The 19,609-nt window shown below is 47.2% G+C and overlaps 1 protein-coding gene across 2 annotated transcripts; it reads left to right on the top strand.

Annotated features, from left to right (window-relative positions):
* The first annotated feature begins 335 nt into the window (after positions 1 to 335).
* On the top strand, positions 336 to 19,024 carry LOC310811878 (transcriptional repressor p66-beta-like). 2 transcript variants are annotated; one of them, XM_083680218.1, is made up of 11 exons: positions 336 to 430; positions 5,847 to 6,209; positions 7,059 to 7,173; positions 7,660 to 7,791; positions 7,875 to 7,961; positions 8,403 to 8,564; positions 9,851 to 10,202; positions 10,896 to 11,098; positions 14,272 to 14,418; positions 16,150 to 16,393; positions 18,109 to 19,024. In XM_083680218.1, exons 2-11 carry the CDS (start codon positions 5,848 to 5,850, stop codon positions 18,243 to 18,245), a joined length of 1,941 nt encoding a protein of 646 aa, XP_083536344.1. In that variant the 5' UTR covers positions 336 to 430; position 5,847; the 3' UTR covers positions 18,246 to 19,024. The 2 variants fall into 2 exon arrangements, with proteins under 2 accessions (XP_083536344.1, XP_083536343.1); XM_083680217.1 differs by lacking the exon at positions 336 to 430 and adding an exon at positions 3,743 to 3,874.
* Positions 19,025 to 19,609: the final 585 nt, after the last annotated feature.

The following is a 19,609-nucleotide window of genomic DNA, read 5'->3' as shown; positions in this document are numbered from 1 at the left end:
TGTTGGTGAGAGGTGTTATATTATATGTAGTTAACATGTTATATTATTATCTGTCAGTAGTCAGGTTGTGCTGACGACACGGCACTTATCAACCCATTTAGTTAATCATTTCAGAGCTTCTTGCCCCCCCCCAATACCCCCCCCCATATCCCCCATACCCCTCCATACCCCCAATACCCCCCCCCCCCCCCCCAAACCCCCCATACCCCCCCCCCAGACTCAGACAAGAACACGCATCTTAACGGGGCTGCGTCGACCAATCAGCCGCCTGGCGGGGCTGGACCGGGGGGCGCGCGCTTGGCAAGGCCCAATCACAGACTTTGTGTTCGTGCCGGCGCCGGGGACGGGGACGGTCGGAGGACCTGCTGCAGCGCTGCGGGACGGGACGCGACGCCGAAGACCGCGGAACCTGCCGGGCGTCGCGAGTCAGGTGAGACCGAGGATGTGTCTGAGACCCAGCGGAGGAGGACGGCGGCGGGATTCCGGTTCATTCAGTGGCAGAGAGGCTCTCTGCTGCGGACAGAGGGTCCGAGGTTACGGTGGGAGGTTGTGTTTGAAAGACAGACATTAAGTTGCCATTCTACCTGCGTAGTAACTGTAATTACACTCGTAACAACATTGTATTAATATTGTAAAGAGAGACTGGGTAATGTAGTGTGATCGTGATGATCGGAGCGGTTCAGGGACATTTAAAGGTTTGATCCAGAGTGACTGGGTAATGTAGCGTTGTATATAGTGTATATAGTGTATAGTGTATAGTGTATATAGTGTATAGTGTATAGTGTATATAGTGCATATAGTGTATATAGTGTATAGTGTATATAGCGTATAGTGTATAGTGTATATAGTGTATAGTGTATAGTGTGTATAGTGTATAGTGTATATAGTGTATATAGCGTATAGTGTATATAGTGTATAGTGTATAGTGTGTATAGTGTATAGTGTATATAGTGTATATAGCGTATAGTGTATATAGTGTATAGTGTATAGTGTATAGTGTATATAGTGTATAGTGTATAGTGTATATAGTGTATAGTGTGTATAGTGTATAGTGTATATAGTGTATATAGCGTATAGTGTATATAGTGTATTGTGTATATAGTGTATAGTGTAAAGTGTATATAGTGTATAGTGATTACTATCATTACTATTACTATCATAACTATTACTATCATTACTATCATAACTATCATAACTATCATTACTATTACTATCATTACTATCATTACTATCATAACTATTACTATCATTACTATTACTATCATTACTATTACTATCATAACTATTACTATCATTACTATCATTACTATCATTACTATCATAACTATCATTACTATTACTATCATTACTATCATTACTATCATTACTATTACTATCATTACTATCATAACTATTACTATCATTACTATCATAACTATTACTATCATTACTATCATTACTATCATAACTATTACTATCATTACTATTACTATCATTACTATCATTACTATCATTACTATCATAACTATCATAACTATCATTACTATTACTATCATTACTATCATTACTATCATTACTATTACTATCATTACTATCATTACTATTACTATCATTACTATCATTACTATCATTACTATTACTATCATTGCTATCATTGCTATCATTACTATCATTACTATTACTATCATTACTATCATTACTATCATTACTATTACTATCATTACTATTACTATCATTACTATTACTATCATTACTATCATTACTATCATTACTATCATTACTATTACTATCATTACTATTACTATCATTACTATCATTACTATTACTATCATTACTATCATAACTATTACTATCATTACTATTACTATCATTACTATCATTACTATCATTACTATTACTATCATTACTATCATTACTATTACTATCATTACTATCATTACTATCATTACTATTACTATCATTACTATCATTACTATTACTATCATTACTATCATAACTATCATAACTATCATTACTATTACTATCATTACTATCATTACTATCATAACTATTACTATCATTACTATTACTATCATTACTATTACTATCATAACTATTACTATCATTACTATCATTACTATCATTACTATCATAACTATCATTACTATTACTATCATTACTATCATTACTATCATTACTATTACTATCATTACTATCATAACTATTACTATCATTACTATCATAACTATTACTATCATTACTATCATTACTATCATAACTATTACTATCATTACTATTACTATCATTACTATCATTACTATCATTACTATCATAACTATCATAACTATCATTACTATTACTATCATTACTATCATTACTATCATTACTATTACTATCATTACTATTACTATCATTACTATCATTACTATCATTACTATTACTATCATTACTATCATTACTATTACTATCATTACTATCATTACTATCATTACTATTACTATCATTGCTATCATTGCTATCATTACTATCATTACTATTACTATCATTACTATCATTACTATCATTACTATTACTATCATTACTATTACTATCATTACTATTACTATCATTACTATCATTACTATCATTACTATCATTACTATCATTACTATCATTACTATTACTATCATTACTATTACTATCATTACTATCATTACTATTACTATCATTACTATCATAACTATTACTATCATTACTATTACTATCATTACTATCATTACTATCATTACTATTACTATCATTACTATCATTACTATTACTATCATTACTATCATTACTATCATTACTATTACTATCATTACTATCATTACTATTACTATCATTACTATCATTACTATCATTACTATTACTATCATTGCTATTACTATCATTACTATTACTATCATTACTATTACTATCATTACTATTACTATCATTACTATCATTACTATCATTACTATCATTACTATTACTATCATTACTATTACTATCATTACTATCATTACTATTACTATCATTACTATCATTACTATCATTACTATCATTACTATCATTACTATTACTATCATTACTATCATTACTATCATTACTATTACTATCATTACTATCATTACTATTACTATCATTACTATCATTACTATCATTACTATTACTATCATTACTATCATTACTATCATAACTATCATTACTATCTATTACTAATGCAGTTAGGAGGAAGTCCTGTATGGGATGTATACCATATATATATATATATATATATATATATATATATATATATATACAGTATATATATACAGTACATACATCTATATATACATACATCTAAATACATCTATATATATATATATATATACAGTATATCTACATATACATACATAGAAACCCGTCACTCCATCACGCCTTCTGTCTGTTGAGTCTGTTTGTTGTTCATTTACTTTCTTTTTTATTCTACAGATTAGGAATTAGGACTTTTGATTGGCTGTGGTATTAGAGTTTTGATTGGCTGTGGTATTAGAGTTTTGATTGGCTGTGGTATTAGCGTTTTGATTGGCTGTGGTATTAGCATTTTGATTGACTGTGGTATTAGCGTTTTGATTGGCTATGGTATCATTGTAACTGCAATTTCCACTTGTGGCCACAGGGGAGCCACATGTGTAGCTCTTTAAGTTGCTCCTACTGTAGTAACACTGTAATTACTGTAGTAACACTGTAATTACTGTAGTAAAACTGTCATTACTGTAGTAACACTGTAATTACTGTGGTAACACTGTCTACCTCCCCCAGCCTCCCTTGGTGTTCTACCTCCCCCAGCCTCCCTTGGTGTTCTACCTCCACCAATGTTGTCAATGAGAGCTGCTACAGGGAACACTGAACACGTTGTCATTTTATTTATGATTAGGTAATTTGTCCAATTACATTTGAGCCCCTGAAAATAGGGGATTGTGTATAAAAATGGTTGCAATTCCTAAACGTTTCATACAATATTTTTTGTTTAACCCCTTGAATCAAAGCTGAAAGTCTGCACTTCAATTGCATCTCGATTGTTTCATTTCAAATCCATTGTGGTGGCATACATCCAAAATTATGAAAATTGTGTTACTGTCCAAATATTTCTGGACCTAACTGTATATGGTCCCAGTAGTCTCACTATGGTCCCACTGTTTGAATCACTGCCTGAATCACTGCAGACTTGATTTGAAATTATACTTATTTTGGTTTCAAATACTTCAGGTGTGCTTGATTTAACTTGCCTAGCATGTCGGATGGGCAGTGTGTGTGTCGGATGGGCAGTGTGTGTGTCGGATGGGCAGTGTGTGTGTGTCGGATGGGTGTGTGTGTGTGTGTCGGATGGGCAGTGTGTGTGTGTCGGATGGGTGTGTGTGTGTGTCGGATGGGCAGTGTGTGTGTGTCGGATGGGTGTGTGTGTGTGTGTGTGTCGGATGGGTGTGTGTGTGTGTCGGATGGGTGTGTGTGTGTCGGATGGGTGTGTGTGTGTGTCGGATGGGTGTGTGTGTGTCGGATGGGTGTGTGTGTGTGTCGGATGGGTGTGTGTGTGGGTAAACTGACATTGTCCATATTAGTCGATTAGTCGAGTAGTCACATCTTTTTGAGTCTGAGACCCTAAACTTTTTGAAATGCCTTTGTGACAGCTGGCTATGTGTGCCAGACCTGAACCCTGACTGACTCCAGACCTGAACCCTGACTGAACCCTGACTGACCCCAGACCTGAACCCTGACTGAACCCTGACTGACTCCAGACCTGAACCCTGACTGAACCCTGACTGACTCCAGACCTGAACCCTGACTGAACCCTGACTGACCCCAGACCTGAACCCTGACTGACCCCAGACCTGAACCCTGACTGAACCCTGACTGACTCCAGACCTGAACCCTGACTGACCCCAGACCTGAACCCTGACTGACCCCAGACCTGAACCCTGACTGAACCCTGACTGACTCCAGACCTGAACCCTGACTGACTCCAGACCTGAACCCTGACTGTCTCCAGACCTGAAGCCTGACTGACTCCGGACCTGAACCCTGACTTACTCCAGGACTGCCCGTCACTATGGACCTCTGAACTCCACACCACACCACATTAGTTTACTGTTCAGCACCGGATCAGCCAGAGGAGGCTTTCTTCCTCCCAGGGAGTTTTTCCTTGCCACTGGGTCTTATATTTTTCTCCACCTGCATGAAGGTGATGAGTGACAGCAAACTTCCTCTGTGGCATACAGCGCTGGAGGTCTGTTGGTGTTGGAGGTCTGTTGGTGTTGGAGATCTGTTGGTGTTGGAGGTCTGTTGGTGTTGGAGGTCTGTTAGAGGTCTGTTGGTGTTGGAGGTCTGTTGGTGTTGGAGGTCTGTTGGTGTTGGAGGTCTGTTGGTGTTGGAGGTCTGTTAGAGGTCTGTTGGTGTTGGAGGTCTGTTGGTGTTGGAGGTCTGTTGGTGGTCTGTTGGTGTTGGAGGTCTGTTGGTTTTGGAGGTCTGTTGGTGTTGGAGGTCTGTTGGTGTTGGAGGTCTGTTGGTGTTGGAGGTCTGTTGGTGTTGGAGGTCTGTTGGTGTTGGAGGTCTGTTGGTGTTGGAGGTCTGTTGGTGTCATGGCATGGATTTACGTGACTCTGACTCAGAGCTGTCCATCCGAAAGCAATTCAAAGAAAATCAAAAACAGAAGGTCACAGAAACGCAATGCTCCCTAAAAAGATTTGGAGAATCCTGGACAACCTTCAGTCTCTCTCTCTCTCCCAGTATCCACTGGTTTTATCCCAACGCCTTGTTTTCCCTAACCTATCTCTCTCTCCCCCTCTCTCTTCCTCTCTCCCCCTCTCTCTTCCTCTCTCCCCCTCTCTCCCCCTCTCCCTCCCTCTATCCAGGATGGAGCGGATGTCCGAGGAGGCCGTGAGGCGGAGCCTGCTGAAGCGAGGTCTGGAGGCGTCGGAGGAGGAGGTGGTGGCCAAGCGTCTGAAGATGGAGGGTCACGAGGCCATGGAGCGTCTGAAGCTGCTGGCGCTGCTGAAGAGGAAGGACCTGGCTGCCCTGGAGGGGACGGGATCCCTGGGGGAGGGGAGAGGCCTGGGGGAGGGGAGGGGCCACCACCAGAGTCTGGGCTTTGAGGAGAAGATGAACGGGAGTCTGAGGCTGGGAGGCCAGGGGGCGCTAGGGGGCCAGGGGGGGTCAAGCAAGAACGGCAAGGAGAACATGGTGGACGAACCTGTAGACATGAGCGCTAGAAGAGGGTGAGGATGGAGGGGTGAGGAGGGGGATGGAGGGGTGAGGAGGGGGGGATGGAGGGGTGAGGAGGGGGGTGGAGGGGTGAGGAGGGGGATGGAGGGGTGAGGAGGGAGGGTGGAGCGGTGAAGAGGGGGGATGGAGGGGTGAGGAGGCGGGTGGAGGGGTGAGGAGGGGGGTGGAGGTGTGAGGAGGGGGATGGAGGGGTAAGGAGGGAGGGTGGAGCGGTGAAGAGGGGGGATGGAGGGGTGAGGAGGGGGGGTGGAAGGGTGAGGATGGGGGGGTGGAGGGGTGAGGAGGGGGATGGAGGGGTAAGGAGGGAGGGTGGAGCGGTGAAGAGGGGGGATGGAGCAGTGAAGAGGGGGGATGGAGGGGTGAGGAGGGGGGGTGGAAGGGTGAGGATGGGGGGGTGGAGGGGTGAGGAGGGGGGGTGGAAGGGTGAGGATGGGGGGGTGAAGGGGGGGATGGAGGGGTGAGGATTGGGGGGTGGAGGAGTGAGGAGGGGGGGGGTGGAAGGTGAGGAGGGGGGGTGGAGGGGTGAGGAGGGGGGGTGGAGGGTTGAGGATGTTTTCTGTGGGTGTGGTCTGGTGGTGTTTGACAGGTGTGAGAAGCGTAGTGTGGTATCAGGGGAGGCTAGTGGAGGTAGAAATCGGAGGACATCAAACACAAACCTCCGATTTCTACCTCCAGCAGCCTCCCCTGTGGAGGAGAAAACAAGTTAGTTGGAAGAACTGAACAAGGAGCACAACGAGCGATGCTGGTTGGTTTGTCTCTGATTCTCCTCCTCCTCCTCCTCCTCCTCTCTTCCCCCTCCTCCTCCTCCCCCTCCTCTCCTCCCCTCTCCTCTCCTCCCTCAGGGACTTGGACAGACAGACTCCGTCTCCAGACGTTATCATCCTGTCAGACAACGAGGCGTCGAGTCCCAGAAGAACCCCTGAGAGGCTGAACCCCGCTGACCTGGACATGTTCAAGGTACAGACACACCACCTCCCCCAGCCTCCCCTGTTCTACCTCCCCCAGCCTCCCCTGGTGTTCTACGTCCACCAGCCTCCCCTGTTCTACCTCCCCCAGCCTCCCCTGGTGTTCTACCTCCCCCAGCCTCCCCTGTTCTACCTCCCCCAGCCTCCCCTGGTGTTCTACCTCCACCAGCCTCCCCTGTTCTACCTCCCCCAGCCTCCCCTGTTCTACCTCCCCCAGCCTCCCCTGGTGTTCTACCTCCCCCAGCCTCCCCCAGCCTCCCCTGGTGTTCTACCTCCACCAGCCTCCCCTGGTGTTCTACCTCCACCAGCCCCCCCTGGTGTTCTACCTCCCCCAGCCTCCCCTGGTGTTCTACCTCCTCCAGCCTCCCTTGGTGTTCTACCTCCACCAATGTTGTCAATGAGAGCTGCTACAGGGAACACTGAACACGTTGTCTAATGTGTGTGTGTGTGTGTGTGTGTGTGTGTGTGTGTGTTCCAGGGGAGGAGTGGTGAGGAGCGTCAGCAGGTGATCACGGCGGTGAGGGAGGACCTGCGTCTGGAGGAGGCCCGTCTGGTGCTGCTGAAGAAGCTTCGGCAGAGCCAGGTCCAGAAGGAGAACGTGGTCCAGAAGGTTAGCATAGCATAGGTAGCATCCACAGCCATATTCCGATGTATTCCGGTGTATTCCGGATGGTAAAAGTCTTGGTCCTCCAGGTGCCGGTGGTCCAGAGCCCCTCCCCCCTGCTGCCAGCACGCCCCAGCATCACAACCCCGGAGCCCCAGAACCTACGCACCGCACAGGTGTGTGTGTGTGTGTGTGTGTGTGTGTGTGTGTGTGTGTGTGTGTGTGTGTGTGTGTGTGTGTGTGTGTGTGTGTGTGTGTCTGTGTCTGTGTGTGTGTTTGTGTGTTTGTGTGTGTGTGTCTGTGTGTGTGCGTCTGTGTGTGTGTGTGTGTGTGCGTGTGCGTGTGCGTGTGTCTGTGTGTGTGTGTTGGTTGGTTCTCACAGAGTTTGTCTTTGCATTTGGGCGACACCTCCTCCTGTCGTTGGAGAGAAACGTAACAGGCGGTTCTGGAGACACACACACCTCACGGTTCTGGAGACACACACACATCACGAATCCTTCAATTAGAGACAGAGAGGACAGCGGAGGACACTTTTGGGCGTGTCCGACATTGTGTAGTTCTAAATCAGTGTCTCTTCCTCCCCCCCCCTCCCTCCACCCCCCCCCCCCCCCCTCCAGGGTCAGACAGCCAACGCCTCGCTGGCTCCCGTGATGATGTCACAGCGGGTCATTGCCCCAAACCCCGCGCAGCTGCAGGGCCAGAGGATGCCCTCCAAGCCTGGCATGGGGGGCCGCTCCGCGGGGTCAGGGGTCATGGGCAACTCTGTCAGCTACCAGCAGGTACGTCACATGACCCTCACCACTTCATAGAGGTCACAACCGACCTCTAGGGTTCAGAAAACCCCTCAGGATCTGATGTATTACAGTGGGTACAGATGTATGTGTGTGTGTGTGTGTGTGTGTGTGTGTCTGTAGAGAGACACTACAGCCCTTTCTACAAACCCTGTCCTTGTCTTGAATGTTGGGTTTCGGAATGTTTCCGGTTTGTAATGTTTTGAATGTCGTAAAGCTAAACTAGAAACAGAAGCACACAATATAAGTTTCTCTTCTAGAAGCTCCTACAGAGCAAACAGATGACCAGGCCAGAGCCAGAGTCAGAGCCAGAGTCAGAGTCAGAGTCAGAGTCAGAGTCAGAGCCAGAGTCAGAGTCAGAGTCAGAGTCAGTCACAGACAGAGTCAGAGTCAGAGTCAGAGACAGAGTCAGAGTCAGAGACAGAGTCAGAGTCAGAGTCACAGACAGAGTCAGAGACAGAGACAGAGTCAGAGCCAGAGTCAGAGCCAGAGTCAGAGCCAGAGTCAGAGTCAGAGTCACAGACAGAGTCAGAGACAGAGTCAGAGTCAGAGTCAGAGACAGAGTCAGAGTCAGAGTCAGTCACAGACAGAATCAGAGTCAGTCAGAGTCAGTCACAGAGTCAGAGTCAGTCAGAGTCAGAGTCAGTCAGAGTCACAGACAGAGTCAGAGTCAGAGACAGAGTCAGAGCCAGAGCCAGAGTCAGTCAGAGACAGAGTCACAGACAGAGTCAGAGTCAGTCAGAGTCAGTCACAGACAGTCAGAGTCAGTCACAGACAGAGTCAGAGTCAGTCAGAGTCAGTCACAGACAGAGTCAGAGTCAGTCAGAGTCAGTCAGAGTCAGTCACAGAGTCAGAGTGAGTCAGAGTCACAGACAGAGTCAGAGTCAGTCAGAGTCACAGACAGAGTCAGTCAGTCAGTCACAGACAGAGTCAGAGTCAGTCAGAGTCACAGACAGAGTCAGAGTCAGAGTCAGAGTCAGTCAGAGTCACAGACAGAGTCAGAGTCAGTCAGTCAGTCACAGACAGAGTCAGAGTCAGTCAGAGTCACAGACAGAGTCAGAGTCACAGACAGAGTCAGAGTCAGAGTCAGTCAGAGTCAGAGTCAGTCAGAGTCACAGACAGAGTCAGAGTCAGTCAGTCAGTCACAGACAGAGTCAGAGTCACAGCCAGTCAGAGTCAGAGTCAGAGCCTCCTCCCTCCCCGCCCTCCTCCTCTCTACTGAAACCTTCCTCTGCTTGTCTGACGGTCCTCCTGTCCCGTCTGCTGCACCACAGGCCTCCAGCCAGCAGATGGTGTCCCAGCGTTCCCCGGGCTCCCCGGGCTCCTCGGCCATCTACATGAACTTGGCCCACATGCAGGCGGGGGCGGGGGCGGGGGGGGGTGTGGGCGCCGTCAGCCCCTCTACCCTGCCCAGCGCAGGGGCCGGGGGGGTGTTAGGTGACCAGGCCAGTAGCCAGGCGGCGGCTAAGCTAGCGCTGCGGAAACAGCTGGAGAAGACGCTGCTGGAGATCCCGCCCCCAAAACCACCCGCGCCCCTACTTCACTTCCTGCCGTCAGCGGCCAACAGCGAGTTCATCTACATGGTCGGGCTGGAGGAGGTGGTGCAGAGCGTCATAGACAGCCAGGGTGAGGAGGAGGAGGAGGGGGGGGGGGGGGGTGGAGGAGGAGGAGGAGGGGGAGGAGGGGGGTGGAGGAGGAGTGGGGGAGAGGGAGGAGGAGGAGGAGGAGGAGGAGGAGGAGGGGGAGGAGGAGGAGGAGGAGGGGGGAGGAGGAGGAGGGGGGGAGGAGGAGGAAGAGGAGAGGGAGGAGGAGGAGGAGGAGGGGAGAAGGAGGTGGTGCAGAGCCAGGTTGAGGACGGGGGAAAGAGGGTGGAGAAGGTAAAGGCCAGTGATTAAAAGAGCACTCCTCTCTCGCTGTGTCTGCCTCAGTTTGTTGTTTGGAAATAGACGGGTGGGTGTGGTTAGTGACGAGTGGGCGAGGTCGTCCCCGAAACTAAAGATAAGCATTTATTTCAGAATGAGGGAATCACAGAATGCCCCTTTAAGGAACAGCAAGCCTGCAGTAACACATGCTTAGACATGTGTAGACCAGGGGAGGCTGCTGGAGGTAGAAGTCGGAGGACAGGCTCATTTTAATGCATGTAATGGAATGAGGAATGATATCAAACACAATACCGTTCCTCGTTCCATTCCATGCATTACAATGAGCCCGTCCTCCGATTTCTACCTCCACCAGCCTCCCCTGCTTCCACTCATTCATCATGGCCAGATGTTGAAGTGTGGCCTGTCCTCCTAGCCTCACTCTCCTGTGGTTCCTTAGGTAAACTCCGGGGGGCGCTGTCCCGTATGGAGCCCTTCTCCTGCGCTCAGTGCCAGACCGACTTCACGCCTCACTGGAAGCAGGAGAAGGGCGGGCGCATCCTGTGTGAGACCTGCATGACGACCAATCAGAAGAAGGCTCTGAAGGTGGAGCACACCAACCGACTGAAGAACGCCTTCGTCAAAGCTTTGCAGCAGGAGCAGGTCAGCTGACCTCTGACATCATCATTAGTCACCTGGTTAACAGCGTAAATAAAGGGTTAGGGTTAGGGTCCGATATGGTCATGTCAGCTCAGAACCTTGTTTCTACGTAGAACACCAGAGACTCAACAGGCTTCATGATCACCTGATACCTTTATGCCGCAGTATCCTGATGATAAGTCAGTTTCAGGGGAGGCTGGCAGAGGTAGAAATTGGAGGACAGGCTCAATGTAATGCATGCAATGGATTGAGGAATGGTATCAAGTTTAATACCTCAATCCATCATTCCTTATTCCATTCCATGCATCACAATGAGCCTGTCCTCCGATTTCTGCCTCAACATGCTGGCGTTTCTCAGGAGATTAAAACTTCTCCTTTAACATGCTGCTGTTTCTCAGGAGATTAAAACCTCCCCTTTAACATGCTGGCATCAATACATTTTGGATTGAGTGGTGAAGCCTGTTCTCCAGTCTAAGTAAGTTAATTTAATCTTGTTCAAAAGTAACTAGCTGTATTTTACTGTGGCTATCCTGCCGTGAAACCTGTCTGGTCATTAACTGATCGTCAGGTGGGGGGGTCTGCTACCCCACTTGTCATCAGCAATAACAGAATCTGCATTTCTATCGTGACGATCACAGAGCGACAGCCTCTGCGACAGCCTCCTGACATGAAGACGAAGGAGTCAATCTTTGGAGTCCATCGAGGAAGGCCTGAGAGGAAGGCCAAACTACTAAGTATTTTCATTCTATTAGTTTATTTTTTCACTACTCTGAGTGTATTGAGCACTACCTACATCGTGTATTGCCCACAAACCCTCTATCTCTATATCGGCAAATATCACAATGTGCTTTCTCCCCATTCCTGTAATTTCATACATCAGGAGGACACATTGACGCTACGCCTCCACGCAACCATTCTAATCTAGTCTACCCACCATGCTCAACTGATCACGACCTCACTGTCATCGGAGGACTTGCCAGAAAGCAGAGGCTATCTCAGCTGCCCTCACAGAGATATGGATTACACTGGAAAACACAGCTACTCCAGCAGCCCTCTCTGATGCCTACTCCTTTTCTCATTTCTCATAGACTCTGCCTCTGACCCAAGGAAACTGTTCTCCACATTCTCCTCACTCCTCAACCCACCTCCTCCCTCCCCCCTTCTCCCTGTCTGCGGATGACTTTGTCACCTACTTTGAAAAGAAGGTTGATGACATTCGCAGCTCTTTCTCTCTACCTCTTGCGAACACTGCTACCTCTCCTCCCAAACCCACTGCACTACACTCAGTCTTTGGTTTATCAGCTTTCCCCCCCCTCTCCCCTGATGATATCATAAAACTGATCACATCCAAGCGGGCAACCACCTGCCCCCTTGATCCTATCCCCTCCCCCTTTTTTCAATCCATCTCCAAAGACCTCCTTCCGTTCCTTACCACCGTAATCAATTCCTCTCTATCCACAGGATCTGTCCCAGCTGCCTTTAAGACAGCCAGAGTCAAGCCTCTTCTCAAGAAACCAACTCTTGACCAGTCTGTTGTCCATAACTACAGACCAACTGCCTCACTACCTCCTTCAGAACAACCTCCTTGACTCTCACCAATCCGGCTTTAAGGCTGGGCACTCTACTGAGACTGCTCTCCTTGCTGTCATGGAGGCCCTCCACTCTGCTCGAGCTTCCTCCCTCTCCTCTGTTCTCATTCTTCTGGACCTGTCCGCTGCATTCGACACAGTAAACTACCCGATCCTTCTCTCCACCCTCTCAGATCTGAGCATCTCTGGCTCTGCACTCTCCTGGTTTGCATCCTACCAGGCTGATCGCTCTTACCAGGTGATGTGGAGGATCGCTGTCCTCTCCACAAGCCCTCACCACTGGGGTCCCCCAGGGCTCTGTCCTAGGGCCCTTACTATTCTCCCTTTATACCAAATCTCTTGGCTCAGTAATTTCCTCACATGGTTTCTCCTACCACTGCTACGCAGTACGCAACTCTTTCTCTCTTTTCCCCCTTCTGACTCACAGGTGGCAACACGTGTCTCTACGTGTCTTGCAGACATTTCTGCTTGAATGTCAGCCCACCAGCTCAAGCTCAACCTTAACAAGACTGAGCTGCTCTTCCTCCCAGGGAAAGCCAGCCCTCTCCAAGACTTCTCCATCGCAGAAGAGAACAGCCAAGAACCTTGGGGTGATCCTTGACAACCACTTATCCTGTGTGGCGAACATCACAGCGACACCACACTCTACCTCTACAACATCAGAAAGATACGTCCATTCCTCACCAGAGAAGCAGCACAACTTTTGACGACTGCAACGCACTCTTGGCCGGGCTCCCCACCTCCGCCATCAGGCCCCTGCAGCTCATCCAGAATGCTGCCACCCGTCTGGTGTTCAATCTCCCCAAATTCTCCCATGTCACCCCCCTACTTTGCACCCTTCACTGGCTACCGGTAGCAGCTTGCATCAGATCCCTGGTGCTCGCCTACCGGGCGGCAAAGGGAACAGCCCCTCCGTACTTGCAAGCAATGGTCAGCCCCCAAACCCCTGCCCAATCACGGCCAATCACAGTCACGGCTTTTCACTGTCCTGGCGCCCCGCTGGTGGAACGAGCTTCCCACTGCTGTCATGACTGCAGAGTCACTACCAATCTTCCGCCGTAGATTGAAGACCCATCTCTTCAGGCATCTTAACTGTCCCTCCCAAAGACCTCTTTATCCCCACTACCCCCCTGTGCAAGTTTCTCTCCTGTAAATAAAATTTAAAAAATGTTTCTTCTAGCATTGTGACTGCCAATAGCCCCTGGTCCAAGCATAGATTATTTTTTCTTATGATGACTGATGGATAGAGGATTCACTTACTTAGTCAAATGTATTTGTTGTAAGTCGCTTTGGATAAAGGCATCTGCTAAATGCCATAAATGTAATGTAAATGTAATGCTGGCATTTCTAAGGAAATTAAAACCTCCCCTTTAACATGCTGGCGTTTCTCAGGAGATTAAAACCTCCCCTTTAACATGCTGGGGTTTCTCAGGATATTAAAACCTCCCCTTTAACATGCTGGGGTTTCTCAGGAGATTAAAACCTCCCCTTTAACATGCTGGGGTTTATAAGGAGATTAAAACCTCCCCTTTAACATGCTGGCATTTCTAAGGAGATTAAAACCTCCCCTTTAACATGCTTTCTAAGGAGATTGAGCAGCGGCTTCAGCAGCAGGTGAACCTCAACCCTGGCTCCGCCCACTCCAACCCTGACTCTGCCCACCCCAACCCTGGCTCCGCCCACTCCAACACCAGCAAGTCTGAGTCCATGATCCGCCACCATGCCCTGCGACAGGTAGGCAGCGTTAATACTATATATACTGTATATTATACACTAACACTATATATATTATATACTAATACTATAAATATATATATGTATATATATTACATTATTACATTTACATTTTACATATTATATACTATACTATACTAATATTATATATATATATATATATATATATATATATATATATATATATATATATATATATATAATATACTAAGGGCCCCTAAACACACATGCCTAATCCATCTGATCCTGGGATGGGTTGGTTGGTTGATTAACCTCTCAGGTACCACCTCTCACTAATGAACAACCATCTACAGTGCATTCAGAAAGTATTCAGACCCCTTCACTTCACTTCTACATTTTGTTATGTTACAGCCTTATTCTAAAATAGATTTTCCCAACACAATACTCCATAATGACAAAGTGAAAACAGGTTTTTAGAAATGCCTTATTAAAAATAAAAAACTGACACTCGAAATTGAGCTCAGGTGCATCCTGTTTCCATTGATCATCCTTGAGTTGTTTCTACAACTTGATTGGAATCCACCTGCTGTTTCTCCACCTGTGGACATGATTTGGAACGGCACACACCTGTCTATATAAGGTCCCACATTTAACAGTGCATGTCAGAGCAAAAACCAGGCCATGAGGTCGAAGGAGTTGTCCGTAGACCTCTGAGGCAGGATTGTGTTGAGGCCCAGATCTGGAAAGGGTACAAAAACATCTCTGCAGCATTGATGGTCCCCAAGAACATGGTGGCCTCCATCATTCTTAAATGGAAGAAGTTTGGAACCACCAAGACTCTTCCTAGAGCTTCCTAGGGAAAACAAGGCACCGCTCATCACCTGCCCAATACGATCCCTACAGTGAAGCATGGTGGTGGCAGCATCATGCTGTGGGGATGTTTCTCAGCGCCGAGGACTAGGAGACAAGTCAGGATTGAGGGAAAGATGAATGGAGCAAAGTACAGATAGAGTTCCTTGATAAAAAAAAAGAGCGCTCAGGATTTCAGACTGGGGGCGAAGGTTCAGCTTCGTCCAGGAAAACGACACTAAGCACACAGCTAAGACAACGCAGGAGTGGCTTCAGGACAAGTCTCTGAATGGCCTTGAGTGGCCCAGCCAGAGCCCGAACTTGAACCTGATGGAACATCTCTGGAGAGACCTGAAAATAGCTGTGTAGCGACGTTCCCCATCCAACCTGACAGAGGATCTGCAAAGAAGAATGGGAGAAACTCCTCAGATACGGGTGTGCCAAGCTTGCAGCATCATACCCAGGAAGACTTGAGGCTGTAATCGCAGCTTTAACAAAGTACTGGGTAAAGGGTTAGGGTTAGAGTAACCTTGAATACTAAATGTAAGTTTTTTATTTTTAATAAATTAGCAAAAATGTCTAAACCTGTCTTTCGCTTTGTCATTATGGGATATTTTGTATGTAGATTGATGAGGAACAAAAATTATTTGAATCCATTTTAGAATAAGGCTGTAGCATAACAAAATGTGGAAGGGGTCTGAATACTTTCTGAATGCACTATACAGTACTATACAATGCTCTTCAAAAGTATGAACCAAAACAGTTGTTTTGACTGTCCTGATGTTGACTCTGAACCCTCCACCCCCCCTCCACCTCTTCCCTCCCTCCCCTCCATCTCCTTCCCCCCTACCTCCTCCCTCCCCTCCCCACCCCCCCTCCACCTCCTCCCTTCCACCCCCCCCCCCCCCCCCCCCCCCGCAGGCTCCCCAGCCCCAGGCCTCTCTCCAGCGGGGACTGTCCAGCTCAGCGCGGGGCGTCCTGTCTAACTTCGCCCAGGCCTCGCAGCTCTCGGTGGCCAGTGGCCTGCTGGGGATGATGGGGAAGCGCTGCGGAGGAGGAGGAGCAGGAGGAGGAGGAAGAGGAGGAGGGGGGGGAGGAGGGAGCAGCAGTGGTGGAAGCAGCCGGACCCAGCACGATGGTCGTCGTCAGATCTACAACATCCCCGGTGAGTTGAACAGAACCAGTACTGACCCAGAATTTAATGTACAATTAGATTTTCCGTAAACGATGGTTCCACTCTTATCCCCACTTGAATTAAACAACATTACAATACAAATAATATACAGTGCCTTCGGAAAGTATTCAGACCCCTTCACTTTTTCCACATTTTGTTGTGTTATAGACTCAATTTAAAATGGATTAAATTAAAAGAATTTGCTATCAATCCACACACAATACCCCAGAATGACAAAGCGAAAACAGGTTTTTCGAAATTTCAGTCAATTTATTAAAATTGCAATACAGAAATACCTTGTGTACAGAAGTATTCAGACCATTTGCTATGACACTCTTAAAATTAGCTAAAATGCAAAAATGTCATCAACAAATCACTCAATAAGTTGAATTGAGTCCATCTTAATGCAAGGATAATAGTTCATGCAATTTTGGAATTAATAACTTTGTTTTTATAGGGTCTCTAATTTGCATAGGAATCAATTACACACTGAAGAGTGAAGGGATCGGAATACTTTCCGAAGGCACTGTACATAGCGGGGAGCCCATAACCCCCAAAAACAGCAGAACCATCCAATACCACTCGACTATGTGTCCAATCTACGCCGGTACCTGCTTAGCACCCCCGGCGTCACCCCGCAGGAACGGGATTTCTCTTTTTCAACCTGGATCAGACGGGGGTCATTCTAACATCATGTGACCTACACAAAGATATATCCCAAGTAACACTGTGTTAGAGACAAGCGCGTCAAGGAATCCATCATGGATCTACGACCAGCTAGAACAACCCTTCATCACAGACACCCAACACGGTACCCAAATGATTGCACTATTGCTATATGTTCTAAACAACATTACTCAATTCCTACTGAATTCAACCTAATGTAACGTGGCAGTGATATGTCAGTGGTTGAAACTGCTGAGGTCGCCACACCACAGTGGGAGGAGTGAGGTGTGTTCTAACCCTAACCCTAACCCTAACCCTAACCCACACCACACCACAGCGGGAGGAGTGAGGTGTGTATATGTCCGGGGACAGTCCGCATTGTTGGCACAGGAAACGGAAACAATACAAAACGAACCAGTCGACTTGGCTGGAGAACATGGACGAAAGACAACAGTATTAGTTTGAGATGTAACGATGGGAGTTCCTCTGCTGTCAACGGTGTGTCACCCACTTAAAAAGATAACAAAAGGACAAAAATGCAACCAAACTGGACAGCAACACACACACACACACACACACACACACACACACACACACACACACACACACACACACACAGCAAACTCTCACAAGTGTCTGACCAAGTCACCTGACCAGCTGACAGAACCCACCCAGGTGACAGGGGAAGGACCGCTCAGCGGTGGAACTAACATCAACTGGCTCTTATAGCCATTCCCATGAACATGTCACATGATCAGCAAAATGAGAACAGTCCTTGATGCCCAGTGGTGTCCTCCTTGCCGTGCCTGACTGAACCTACACGATACTTGAATAATGTTTCTGTTTGAGAATGCTGGTGGTATTATCTACTGAGCAGACTGAGCAACCCAGCAGATGCTTTGTAGTTTATGTTCTAGTTCATGTGGTGTAGTATTGAGATTCCATTGAGATTCTCTCTCTCCCTCTCTCTCACTCTCTCCCTCTCTCTCTCCCTCTTTCTCTCTCTCCCACTCTCACTCTCTCCCTCTCTTTCTCTCCAGGGTTGAATATTGCCTACCTGAACCCAGGAGTGGTGGTGTCTCATAAGGGCTCCAGCCTAGCCGACCGGCAGAGAGAGTACCTGTTGGATATGATTCCTCCACGCTCCATATCGCAGTCCATCTCCGGACAGAAATGAGCCCCCTCCCCCAACCGACCCCAACTGACAATGACACAGTCAGACAGACAAACACACCAGACTGTCCCTGACAACGACCAGACTGTCCCTGACAACGACCAGACTGTCAATCGCTTCCATTACTATTACTCCTATTATGATTTTTATCTTTACTCTAAGTAGTGAAAAATCTCAATTTTTCAGTTCTTTCTCTCACTTTTCAGTATTTCTTTGGGAGAGACTCCATTCTTGTTTAGGTTGAACTGGACACAGATAGAAGGGCAGCCCAGCCCACAGTGTTAACAATGACTGGAGCTGCGGATTGATCCACACAGTGACACATCAAGGAGTGGGTAGAGAACCAATGATGAAGCACAGAAAGACGGTCCACTGGTATCTGTGGTGAACCAGACCAGTTGTGGCTGTGGTTCTGGTTCTGGTGAGGCAGGCAGAGGCATCTGAGGCCAGTCTGGCTCCGTCTGCTGCTCAGCACTGAGTCCAACCGGTCTGTGACAGCGGTCCTCAATGTCCGCGCTGCCTCAGAGGTGGAGAGGACTGGTGGAGGTGGAGAGGACTGGTGGAGGTGGAGAGGACTGGTGGAGGTGGCCAGGACGCTTCATGCCGCCACGACCACAAACTGGGTTACTGTTTGTTTTTCTTTCCTTGTTGTTTCTTGTGGTTTTTCTTGTTTGCGGCGTCTCCTCCTGAGAGGTCCAGCCTCCAGAGACCATCATCACCAACAGCGCTTAACAGAAACTATTCACATCTATATGGATTATGTCTAGAAGGATAGTTGGAGAGAGAGGAGATGGATGTGGATCTATCTAAGGGGAGGAGGGGGAGGAGGGGGAGGAGGGGGAGGGGGCGGAGAGGAGATGGATGTGGATCTATCTAAGGGGAGGAGGGGGAGGAGGGGGAGGAGGGGGAGGGGGCGGAGAGGAAGGGGAGACGTGGATCAATCAGCGTGTTTTCGGAGTTGCCTCATTCAGGAGGAGCACTTTTCGTATTAACAATTGAAAATGGAAAAAAAACTACAAATGACAAAAAAAAAAAGTGAGAATGTTCAATTTCCAGTCCCTGAGGATAGCTGTCATCTGACTGTTACTGTATATTCTATCAGACAACATCCAATTATTAATTCCATACACTGTTTTATGATTTGATATAAAACAGTGACTGGTTATTTTTCCTGTTGACCTTTCATGACTGTTCACGCCCGCGAGTCCCTGCTAGCTGCTATCATACTTTTCACCAGCAGCAGCGACTGTGTTTGATGTTTTAGGGGACTGGTTTTGGACTCACCTGGCTCCAGGTCTTAGTCAAGGTGCAGTATTACTACCTGGAGAACCTCCCATACACAGCGCCTTCTGTAAGTAAGGGGACAG

This window comes from Argentina silus (genome assembly GCF_951799395.1).
Source record: "Argentina silus genome assembly, chromosome: 11".
Classification (NCBI taxonomy): Eukaryota; Metazoa; Chordata; class Actinopteri; order Argentiniformes; family Argentinidae; genus Argentina; species Argentina silus.
Note: the sequence above shows the minus strand (reverse complement) of the source record. Positions and strands in the feature narration are given on the sequence as shown.

What these genes read in the sequence shown, in the direction of transcription:
- LOC310811878 (XM_083680217.1), top strand. Translation starts at nt 3,813, where the DNA reads ATGTTGTCAATGAGAGCTGCTACAGGGAACACTGAACACGTTGTCATT. An exon ending in GTCATTTTATTTATGATTAG is followed by an intron (nt 3,875 to 5,846) that starts GTAATTTGTCCA and finishes CCCTCTATCCAG; the next exon opens with GATGGAGCGGATGTCCGAGG. An exon ending in AGAACCTACGCACCGCACAG is followed by an intron (nt 7,962 to 8,402) that starts GTGTGTGTGTGT and finishes CCCCCCCTCCAG; the next exon opens with GGTCAGACAGCCAACGCCTC.